We start from the raw sequence: 12,586 nt of genomic DNA, 5'->3' as shown, positions 1-12,586 counted from the left end.
GTGCGCCCATTTAAGACATCGTTTTGAATTAAACATTAGTAATAAATGAAAAACCCAAGTTGCACACCAGATCATTGTTCCATTTGTCCATAAGTTCACTCCAGGCATCCATATCACAGCAGTCCTGCTCCAAGGCGAACGCCAGGCTTTTCCATCATTATCGCGTCGATGGGTGGACTATTGGGACTACATACGATCCATAATGTCCAAAAAATCAAATCAGAACTTATAGCAACAAAAAAAATATATATACCTTACCCCCTCCCCGAACCCTCCCCATGCTCAGATCCTATCCTATTTCAGTATATCCTAACTCCTGTCATGTTCCAGTGTATGCAGTGCGGCGGTAATGTACACCGTTTCATTCTGGCCCGTCAGTGGTTATTGCCAGTATACAACTGCATGATAAGGAATCGGCGGCTTGCGTTACCGGCGTGAGTTTACTCAGTGTAACTCAGTCCCTAAGGAGGGGCGCGGTCATCAGTCATCAACATTCAACGCAGCAAAAGCATTCAAATCGCTAAGGAGAGTTAGTGAAATTCTTGAACTAACTATAGAGGAGCCTTACTTCCTGATTTTCTGAGACGAAGTTCGACTACACACTAACCCAAGGTTTCTGCCAAATGAAATCTCACCTTTTCACTTAAATCAAATCTAGATTTACCCAAGATGCAGCGGGGGGCTGCGGAAGCCTCTGCGAAGGGGTTTTACCCTCGGAGGGAGGGCAGGGTAGCCAGGTGAAAATGGTGAATCGAGGTGAGGGAGGTGAAGAGAGACGGCGTCCTCCGCCTCCTCTTGCTTGCTTGCTCTCACTCGCTCTGACTGCAGAGTGCAGCGCCTGGCTGTCGCGAAAACTTGGAACAGCTCACTGATAGATTTACCGATTTTCTTGCTACCAGAGATGGTAGCAGAAAAGGCACTACATACACCCTATGTTAAAAGGGCCTTCATGTACTATGTGGAAAGAACCAGAACCTTTTGAAAAACAACTATTTGTAGCCATTTCAAACCCAAGGAAGGGTAGTGCCATCTCAAAGGCAGGAGTTGCGAAAGGGTAATGCCGTATCAAAAGCAGGAATCAGTAGGTGGATTGTTAAATACATCCACATTTGCCACATAAAAGAAAAATGGTCCTGCTCACTGCTCCAAGGTCTCACTCTGCAAGAAAAAGGGAGTATCAATGTCCTTATTAGGAAATATCCAGTTGGCAAACACATTTCTAAAGAGTCTACCATGACAAACCCACACACACTCACAAAACACTACTGGGTGAATCTGCACGCCAGACAACAATCTCTATCGGGACAAACTGTTCTACGCACATTATTTCAATCAAATACACCATCTAACACCTTAAGCCACCACAAGAGGGGAACTGCTTTACAGTCTATGCATAGCATGTGTATCTGCAGCAAACACATGCTACGAATGGAGCATTTTACGTACTCTGTAAGTATCTAATCGTAGTGTGTAGTGCTGCAGATTCACATGCACCCTCCCCGGCAGGTATAACATGGCGTCAACTATACACAAAATTGAAGCATGTTCAACAGAAAACACTAACCTAGCATGCTATATCTCCACTCCCCGCATGGCAGAGAAAAAAATATGATCTAACAAAGGAGCTGTTGAACATGCACACTACCTCGAGGAAGCAGAGAGACAATGTGTGACGTCAACAGTAAAAGACTTCCTCGAGGAAAAACAACTTGCAATGTCTGGGCCCAGCACTAGATGGCAGGAGTGTGCATAGCATGTGAATCTGCAGCACTACACCTACGAATAGATGCTTTCAGGGTAAGTAATATACTCCTTCTGAAGATAAGTAACTTTTTTTTAAATAAGCTGAACATGGTAGGAGGAGACGTTATTTATCCATCAGCATAGTTCTCATTTATCCTGTATTGGGGTGTCTTTCATAGATTCACATACCTGAATCATTCCCCGTCGCCGAGTCCCACAGTAAATAAAAAAGTAGTGCCAAAAGTGTTAGTAGTAGTAGGCCCAAAGAAAAGGCTTAAGGCCTAGATCTTAGTAGCCTATCTACCTCATTATGCAAGAAGAACCAAAGAATTGGTACCAACCAATCAGACATCAGCACCCTTCTAGAACCCTCTCAGCAGAGCCAGTTCTCCTCAGATTTTCACCGCACGTTGTGTGGAAGGGAGTCTCCCTGAGTGCCACTCAGTTTTTCAACTTTCTTCAACATGTCTGACAAGAAGGCCTTGTTCAAGTCCTGCAGAACCTGCGCCAGGAAGAGAGTCCATGTTGATGACCAACATGTGGACTGCATCTACTGCCTCTACCCCAAACATGAGGCAAAAGATTGCAAAATTTGCCGCACTTTCCCTACAAAGACTCTTAGGGATAGGGAGGCGTGAGTGCTTTTGTGGCTTAAATCCTCTTCGGCTGAGGAGGATGACTGAGCCTCTATTTCTAGCAAGAGAGCTAGGTCGCATGACAGCTTTTCCAGTGAGGGGAAGAAACGCCATAAATCTTCCCACTCTACTTCTGGCTCTTCTCAGAGGACTCCCATCATTACCTCTGAATCAGGGCACTCTCCTCAGGACTCTGCTCTCAAGGACTCTAAGACGCAAACAGTGAGTAAAAGCCTTTCAAAATCTCTGGCTTTCCCTCCTTCGTCGACTATTTCCGTCACTTCTTCTGCTCCTTCGTTGACGGAAACTATCTCGACGACGTCTATTACCTCTCCTATTCTGTCGACGAGGATTACTATCCTGTCAAAGAAGCCCGTCGTGTCGGGATTGTTGACGAAGTCCTCGTCGACGAAGCCAGCGTCGAAAACCATATCGACGACGATGCCGTCGACGAAGCCTTCATAGTCGACGAGAGTAGTGTCGACGAAGTTCCAGTCCACCCGGTCGACGAGCCTCCCGTCGTCGAAGGTCCCGTCGTCGAAGGTCCCGTCGACGATGATCCCGTCGACGAAAAGCCTGTCGATGTCGAGCCCGTCGACGAAGACACCGTCGACGAAGACACCGTCGACGAAGACACCGTCGACGAAGATACCGTCGACGTCGAGCCCGTCGACGACGATAACTAAAAGCCTGTTGACATCAAATGTTTCCACTGAGAGCCCCTCGACGATGCCAGGAGATTTGCCTGTTCCGTCTACGACACCGGCAATGGCGCCCTCTCATTCTACTCCCATTTCTTCCAGGAGTTTTCAACGTAAAACTTTTCAAAGGCTTGACTATAGCGATATATCACCGCTTACTCCCTCACATCTCCTGGAAACATATGTGCAGGATGAGGATGATGACTATGAGGATGACGAGGACGAAGGGCCCTTTGGAATTGCTCGCCATTCTTCCGAATTGCACATCAAATGTCAAGATGACGATGATGAGGAGGAGGATAATTATCAAGAGCATTACTATCAGTAGGACATTGTCGTCCCGCATCATAAACCTTACTATAAGCAACCTCGTCAGAGAGAGATGTCCCATCTGCCTCCAACTCTGATTCAAGACCTGCAAGCCATGCTTGCAGATTATAGACAGCGTTTTCCCCCGCAGCCAGTCGTTCCGCAGGTTCCACCACCTGCGCCGCTTCCGGATCCTTTGCCCTCACCTGATGCTCCTGTTCCAACGCCTCAACTTCCTGATCCTCCACAGGACCCGCGTCAGGGTCAAGATTCAACCTCTGAGGAAGAATTTGAAGAGGGTGAACTACCAGATCCAGCAGATCCTTGGGATTCATATATAATCCCTATGCCTTCGCCACCCACCCCTCTACCATCTGATTCGCCCCCAGAGGATATAGGGGGATTTCATAATCTTATGCAGCGGGCTGCGGCCAGGTTCCACTTGCCGGTTACCATTGAACAGTCTGACTGTTTTCTCCATGATTTTAAGGAGGAGTCAAGGAAGGTCACGAGAGCTGTCCCCATCATCTACTACATCTGGAAAGAAGGGGTCAAAATTATGAAAAATCCTGCATCTGTGCCAGCGGTGCTTCCGCGAATAGACAAATACCGTGCTCCGGCCAATAGTCCATCCTGTCTCATTGGCCATCCTCTGCCAGATTCGGTCATCTCACAGGCAGCCCAACAAAAATATAAGAATCCGGCAGCACCTATTACTACACCGCCGGACAAGGAAGGGTGTCGTCTGGATTTAATTGGCAAAAAAATTTCCACGATGGCAGCTGCCTCCATCAGAGCAGCTAACTCGCTAGCGATAATAGGGCGTTATGACCGCCAAATGTGGTCAGAAATGGCTAGCTTTATTGAGCTCATTCCGGAGGACAAGAGACAAGACGCTCACAAAGTTTTATTGGAGGGTGAGCGCGCAGCGTCAGACTATCGACCGCGCATTGGATATTGTTAATACCAATTTTCGCCAGCTGGCTGGTGCAGCGGTACTCAGACGCCAGGGTTGGCTTAAGGCCACCACTTTCCGACCAGAAGTCCAGACAAAGATATTGGATATGGCCTATGATGGCGAATCGTTGTTTGGAAAACATATAGATGACGCACTCCAAGCAATAAAGACTGATACCGATACCACAAGATCCTTGGGTTCCTTGCAGTACAAACGCGGTACCTTCAGAGGTGCAAGAGGCCGTGGTTTTTCTTCCAGAGGAGGGTATCAAACCCAGAAGAATAGGTACCATCCTCAATATAGACAATCGTATGTCGTCGTACAGACAATCCAACACGTCTGGTTTCTCTCGTCAAGGCGGACGAAAAAGGTAGCAGAATCGAGGACGAGACACCGCAAGGAAGCAGTGATCTCTGCAGGGCGCCTTCCACTCCCCTTCCCCTCCCTATGGGTGCGAAAATTTCAGCTTTTGTGAACAAGTGGCAGGAAATTACATCGGACCAATGGGTCCTGGACCTGGTAAACAACGGTCATACCTTGGAGTTTGTCACCAAGCCACCCACCACACCACCCAAGGGACCCCCTCCCCCTCGTCTTCACTTATTATTCAAAGAAGCTTTAATGATGCTCCTCAAGAATGCAATCGAGAAGGTTCCCGCACTTCAAAAGGGGACGGGTTTCTATTCCCGCTTTTCTCTCATCAAAAAAAAATCAGGGGAGTGGCGTCCGATCTTAGACCTTCGCAACCTGAACAGATTCCTCAAGAAGCAGGGATTTCGCATGGTCACACTGGCAGAAATTCTAGGTTGTCTCAACGAGGGAGATTTTCTGGCCTCTTTGGATATGGAAGATGCTTACTTTCATATCCCAATACATCCGAAGTATCTTCGCTTCACCATGGCTGGCGCCCATTATCAGTTCAAAGTGCTCCTGTTTGGGCTAAAATCTGCTCCAAGGATCTTCATGAAGTGCCTAGCTCCTGTGGCAGCAGCTTTACGATCTCAGGGAATCCAAGTATTCCCGTATTTGGACGATTGGTTACTCAAAGGCCTTTCGAAAAGCGCAGTCAAGACTGTCTGTTCCACTCTCTGGGGCTTACTGTGAACAGTAGCAAATCTCAGTTACGCCCAATTCAGGTCCTTCCTTTTCTCGGAGCTCTGCTGGATACCGTCCGCTGCAGGGCATTCTTATCTCAAAAAGAAAGTCAGTTTCTGTCCGCATGTTAGCGTCACTCCTAGGGATGTGCTCTTCTGCAATACACCTCGTCCCTATGGCACGACTTCGGATGAGTCCCCTGCAGGATGAGTTACACCTTCAGTGGCAACAGGCTGTGGGTTCCTTCGACGACATCCTCAGGGTCACACCACGCATAAAAAGCGCTCTACGTTGGTGGTCCCAGATACCCAACCTAGCAGAAGGACTCCCTTTCGTTCAAAAGGTTCCAGACTTTGTCCTCACTACGGATGCCTCTATGGAAGGATGGGGAGGTCATCTCCAAGATTTACAGATTCAGGGGAAGTGGTCTCCAGAGTTCAAGCACATCAACAGCCTGGAATTGTGAGCAATTTTCCTGTCTCTGCAAGCTTTCCTTCCAAGGATTGCAGGTTCTTCGATACCGGTTCGGACCGACAATACCACCAGCATGTTTTACGTGAACAAGCAAGGAGGGACAAGATCAGCAACTCTATCCACAGAGGCTCAGGAGTTGTGGGAATGGGTCACACTCCACAACATAACCCTCAGCTCAGAACATGTAAGAGGTCTCTGCAATACATTAGCGGACATGCTCAGCAGGTCCCAATCGGACTGCCATGAATGGGAACTAGAGCAGGCTCAAGTGCTCAGGGTATTCAGAGCTTAGGGCGGTCCGGCACTGGATTTGTTCGCAACAAGAGAAAACAAGAAATGCCGTTAATACGCCAGCAGATACCCTCAACAGGGGTCAAGGGGGAATGCCCTGTCCATGCAATGGTCAGTGATTTGTGCTTACGCTTTTTCCCCCCTGATACCTCGAATACCGAGAGTCATACGCAAAATGAAGTTGGAGGGCTGCCGTCTCATCCTGATTGCACCCAGATGGCCATGTCAGTACTGGTTTCAGGAGCTTCTGCTATTATCCCAGGACCAGCCGATCCGTCGTCTTCTGACGCCCACAATGCTGTCAAGGAACAGAGGTCAGGTACTCCACCCGGACCCTCAGTCCCTACATTTACACGCACGGCTCCTGATTTCTTAGAATTCAAGGACCTGGACATCCCTCAAGACTGTAGGGACATATTGACAAAATCACAAGCTCACAGCACGATAAAAACTTACCGTCTAAAATGGAGACGTTTTTGCTGTTCGTGCGAAGCTAACCACGTTCACCCGGTGGAAGCTCCTGCGGAACAGATCCTCCCTTATTTGTTACATCTGGTAAGATCTGGGCTCTCTTTCGCTTCAGTCAAAGTCCATTTAGCCGCACTTTCCAGATTCAGAAAGGGTGCTCATCGTCCTTCTCTATGTTCATCCTCTTTAATTAAGCAGTTCATGAAAGGACTTTTCCGGGAGTTTCCTCCGGTTAGGTTTCCTCCACCGGAGTGGGAACTCAACACGGTCCTAATGCAATTAATGAAACATCCATTTGAGCCTATCCATAAGGCTGAACTCAAATGCCTTACCTGGAAGGTTGCCTTACTTCTGGCTCTAACGTCAGCTAGAAGGGTGAGTGAGATTCAGGCTTTCACTGTAAAGGAACCATTTCTACACTTCACTCAAGACTACGTGCATCTCCGAACTAATCAGACATTCATCCCTAAAGTACCATCACAGTTTCATCTTAATGAACCTGTGAAGTTAAAAACTTTATTTCCTAACCCATCTACTCCAGTGGAGCGAGCCTTACATTCTCTTGATATCAAGAGATGTCTCAAATTCTACTTCAAAAGACAAAGAACCTTAGGAAGTCTGACCAGTTGTTTGTGACTTATGGCCAAGCTACTCTGGGGAATGCAGTTACAAAATCCACTATTGCCAGATGGATAGCATCAACAATCCATTTCTGCCATGACAAAGCTCACAGGCCATTGCTAAGGAAAGCCAAGGCCCATTCCACAAGAACAGTAGTAGCGTCTACAGCATTGTTTGCTGGGGTGACTCTGGAGAATATCTGCCGTGCTGCGACATCGAAGAATGTCCACACTTTTACGATACATTACTGCTTCCAATCTACGCATCAAGACGATGCAGCGGTCGGACACGCTGTCCTACGACATCTTTTTCTTTGAGGCCGTTTCAGGTACCTTTTTTCTACTTTTCACATGTCATATGTGTCTATATGTATATATATCTTCTATCATGACAATGGCATTTTCTACGATAATGACATGTTTCACTTCGAATGTTATTGCACTACATGTTGCTTTTCCCTGTGTAGCTTGCATGTTTTGAATTTTAAGATTGGTTTTTCTTATACCTCTTATTAACGAGTTGTGGATGCAACTGGGAGTGTATCAGCACTAGTCTCCCACCATCCGCAAGTGACTGTATACTTGGTATACTGCTTGCTATTTTGATTCAGGCATGTGAATCTATGAAAGATACCCCAATACTGGATAAGAAAACAAGTTACTTACCTGTAACTACAGTTATCCAGTATTGGTATATTTCATAGATTCACATGCACCCACCCTCCTCCCCGTAGAGTCAGTTCTGTATGTTTTGGGACATTTACTTCCCACTTGTGCTAGGAAAATCTAAGGAGAACTGGCTCTGCTGAGAGGGTTCTAGAAGGGTGCTGATGTCTGATTGGTTGGTACCAATTATTTGGTTCTTTTTGCATAATGAGGTAGATAGGCTACAAAGATCTAGGCCATAGGCCTTTTCTTTGGGCCTACTACTACTACTAACACTTTTGGCACTACTTTTTTATTTACCGTGGGATTCCCGCCTCGGTGTCGGGGAATGATTCAGGCATGTGAATCTATGAAAGATACCAATACTGTATAACTGTAGTTACAGGTAAGTAACTTGTTTTCTTATGCACTTAAGCATAGTCTCAGTTACAAGGTTAATTGTTATTTAATGTATGTACACATTCTACATGCTATTTTTACACATCAAGAATGGTATGTTTATGACGCAATTTATTTCTGTACTTGTGACACAAATAAAACTAGCACTACCATTAATATTAGTACTTTTTTCCTTTGATGTACAATATGAAAGACGTTCATGGTAACGAAGTAGATACAAATTTGAAAGTCAATTATGTTTTATCGTTGTAGGACAACATTGGTGAACTTGATGCAGATAGACAGTGCGACCTGAAAGCACGAAGGAAAAGAGAAGAGGATGAAGGGGAAAGAAAAAAGGCAGTGTTGTTTGAATCAAGTGAAATGTATGACTCCGTTTTGGCAGTAGAAGAGAAAGTGCCATGTAGATACCCATTGGATTTTGAAGAAGCAAGAGCACTTTTTTTGGTGGGACAGTATAATGTTAATGAAGCCAAACAGTATTTTCAGTTGGATGGCCATGCAACTGACTATATCGAAATCCTTCAAGACCATAGTGCTCTTTTTAAGGTACTTGCTTTTTTTGAAGAGGATTATGAGAGGCGTTGTAAAATGCATAAACGTAGAATTGATATGCTGGAACCTCTGTGTAAAGAGATAAACCCGCAGTACTACTTGTTGATTCGCAGACAACTTCAGTTTGAATTGGCTGATACATATTATGAAATGATGGATTTGAAAATAGCTATTGGCAACAGGCTGGATGAGCTCGATTGTCACACAATCAAAAAAATTAACACACTTGCACTGTCAGCAATTAAGTACTATGAAATGTTTTTAGACTCATTAAAGAATCCAGATAAGAAGTTTCCTGAAATTCTTGAGGAAGATGTTGTACGCCCCGCATTAGTGGCAAAGTTTCATATTGCACGACTTTATGGCAAACTTATCACCACAGATGGCAAGAAGCAGCTTGAAAATATGCAGACTTCGTTGGAATATTACTCATTTATTCTAAACTATTGTGCGAAAAACGAAGATGCTATTAAGGTTGTAGAAACTGAATTAGAACTTAGTAAGGAAATGGCTGGCCTTCTTCCGACAAAAATGGAGCGATTGAGGGCAAAAATAGCATCTTTCCATTAAATTATCTCACCACTAAAATATTTATCATGAATAGCAATGAGTAATATTAAAATTATTATCTCAAAAAGCGCATTTCACATTTGTGTCTGGCTTTCTTTTCTTCTGAAAAGACGGGAGCTGCGTGTCACAATATGCCTGAATCAGTGTAGCTTCACAAAAAATGTTGGACACTGACTTTTTAATTTATTATGTAACTTAGCTGTTTCAAAATGACAAGCCTCCATCTGTTTTTTATTTCGGTATCGTCAAGTCATTGTAATTATGCTATCTGCGTGCTTCTTGGTAACTGATCTTAACTAAAATAATCCTAATCAAGTATATCAACTTTGCTTTCTTTCTTGCACACTTGTTATAATTGATGGACTAATTTATTCAGTTGTTTATGGTATAAGGATTTATTGAGCGCGAACAGTTTACCCTAAGGTGTCAAGGCGCTAGTCCATGGGAGACATCGGCTAAAGAAGATTTACTTTGGAAACAGGCAAGTTTTTAGTTTTTGTTCTAAATTGAAGGCGGTATATTCCTCAATTAGCGTTGTTACATTTATGTAAAGCAGGGGTCTCCAACCTTTTGTATAATAACTACTACTTATTTTCAATGAAAATTATTGTGAACTACTAATATTATTAGTGTTGTAATAGTAACCACATCAGGCAAGTTTACATTTGTGGCTACTGTATGAAGGGGGAGTATTATGTAGTGATACTTGCCAGGCTTCACTATGCAATACTCTTCCAATACCCCAAAGATGGTACTTGTATTCACAATACTAAATCCTTGGCTCAGTCCTGGTAGAGTGGCAAAAAGCAGTCAGGCTTTACTAGAGGAACATGTGTTAAGTATTTCAGAGTAACAACATGTGCGATAAGTAATTGACACGACTTGAGAGAAATACAACACCAATTTATAAAAATAAAGCGGATTTATATATAAATTTAGACACCAAAACAAAGTCAATCGTATAAGTATAACTGGAGTTATACATTTTAGAAGCAAAATTAAATCACTGCAACACAATACTGCAAAACTTTATCATTCTGGTCAATTGGAAAAAGCACTAGTGACAAGCGGTCACTTGCAAGTCGAGTTGCATGGCACCCAAGGAGGGTAAAGGTGATGCCGAGTCCCAGTACCTAGACCCGACAGTCAGTCCTGGCTGTCCTTGGTGCTGAAGTGGGAGCTGTGGTGGAGCTGGTTTTACAACTTACATGGTGCTAGTGAGGAAATTGGTGCAAAAAGTCGACAAATAAGCCACTGGTGATGTCGGATGAAGGTGTTAGTGTTCCCTCAAGTTACAGGGTCGAGTAAAGGTGGTGGTTGCTGGACTGGCAACCAACAAGCCTTGGCCGCCGTAAGCTCAGCAGAAAGTTATTTCTAAATCTGAAGTGAAAAGGTAGCTGCTTGAAACTTGCTGGAAGTCAGGACTATGTTCCCCATAAATCACTGGACCATCTACTTTTGGGCGATCCCTCAAAGACCCCGATGGCCAGTGATCCGATGGCCAGTGATTCTTTGGTTATGGTACGTTGTTTTTACCTGCGGTGTGCAGGGGACTAATGCCACTAGTCCAGGGGAGTCTGGAGTTGCCTTTGCCTCTCAAAGTGGTCCCTTTGTATGGGGGAACCATTCTTCGGTCAGGGGCGAGCCAGTCTTGCAGCTCTAGGAAGGTTTCCACAAGAGCAGAGTATCATGCCATTGGTTTGTGCAGCTCCTATTGTTGCAGACACTTGTCTCTTCTGTGTCCTTTGTTGCGAATCCGATCAGAACTGCAGTTCAGGTGCCAGGGGTAGTCCTTAAATCCTATATTTATGGGCGTTTAGGGGTGTGGGTGCATCCGCCTCTGAGGTGACCACATCCGGGACTGTGAGTCACCTTTTCTACCCAGAACCCTTTATTCTGCCCTTTCTAAGCTGAGCAGACCAGGCAGCCTACCCAAGAGGTATGGCTAGCCTTCTCTGGGTGTATACGTCCTGAATGGGAAACACATTCCCATGCCTAGCCTTTACCACGCTTGCATTACAACGCGTGCACCTTTACAATGAATAGCCTTCACTACGCAATTTTTGACAACGCATATGTCTTTACCATGCTAGTCTTTAGAAAGAATTAACGTTGTAAAGGTATGCATGGTAAAGGCATATGCTTGGTACCGGTGGTAAGGTCATATGCGTGGTAAAGGTGCCGGTGTGGTTAAGTAAGTACATTTATTATATGCTCAGTTAAAAAAAAAACACCCTTGCATAAAATACGCTGATCCAAAATATTAAAATTTGGGAAACAATAAAAAGTCATCATACATATTCTTAATGTGACAAGCAAATGAGACGCAGGGATCATGATTGCTTAATTGCTTTTGTAAGTTCATCAGGGAGGCACTCCGTAGCTAGTGCTTTTTGGTTCATCTGGATGATTTGGTAGTCTTAAAGGCTATCGCCATCGTTAGAGAAAACAGAGAAACCCTTCCGCTTCCTCTTGAGGGTCTGTGCCATGCCTCAGAAGAATTGCCTATCGTCCAGTTAATGTAAGGGGAATTGGACTTGGGGCGGGTGGAGGGAAGGAGGTACGGATTAGGGCTTCAGACGGGGGGGTTTATTTACAGATTGGGTGCCAGTGGGAGGGAGGTTGCACTGGGGTAGGGTTTTAGAACAGGGGTTGGGTAAATTTAACAAGGACTGGGCAAGGGTGCGGGTCTACCTTTAGGTCTCAGGGCAGGGGTCAGTACAGATTAGGACTTTAGACAGGGGATGGGGTCCTATTTAGGGACTGGGGGCCTGTGGGAGGTCGCGCCGGGGTACGGTTTTAGGCCTCAGGGCAGGGTCTTATTTTAGGGCAGGGGCCGGGTTAATTTAACAAGGGCTGGGCAAGGAGGTTGGGGTGGTTGCGCTGGATTCTACTTTTAGGTCTCCGGGCAGGGGGCGGGTAATTTTTAAAACAACTGGGGGATGGACGGGTTCACGCTGGGGTCTAGCTTTAGGACTTAGGGCAGAGGTTGGGTATTTAGTAAAAGGGATAAGGGCTGGGGAGGTGTGGGGAGCCATGGCCCAGTTTGAGGGCTGAGGGCAGGGGTCAAGGAAAACCTTTACCACGCGTAGGCTTTTAACT

At 45.3% G+C, this 12,586-nt stretch overlaps 1 protein-coding gene across 1 annotated transcript in view; it reads left to right on the top strand.

The window, feature by feature from the left end:
* KIFBP (kinesin family binding protein) overlaps positions 1–9,802 on the top strand; it is a 517,175-nt gene extending 507,373 nt beyond the window's left edge. The window contains exon 7 of the mRNA XM_085603547.1: positions 8,612–9,802. Coding sequence (XP_085459673.1) covers positions 8,612–9,484 — 873 coding nt within the window. The 3' untranslated portion in view covers positions 9,485–9,802. The remainder of the gene's footprint in view (positions 1–8,611) is intronic.
* The last annotated feature ends 2,784 nt before the right edge of the window (positions 9,803–12,586 follow it).

The sequence above is a fragment of the Triturus cristatus genome, chromosome 1_2, assembly GCF_964204655.1.
Source record: "Triturus cristatus chromosome 1_2, aTriCri1.1, whole genome shotgun sequence".
Taxonomy (NCBI): Eukaryota; Metazoa; Chordata; class Amphibia; order Caudata; family Salamandridae; genus Triturus; species Triturus cristatus.
Note: the sequence above shows the minus strand (reverse complement) of the source record. Positions and strands in the feature narration are given on the sequence as shown.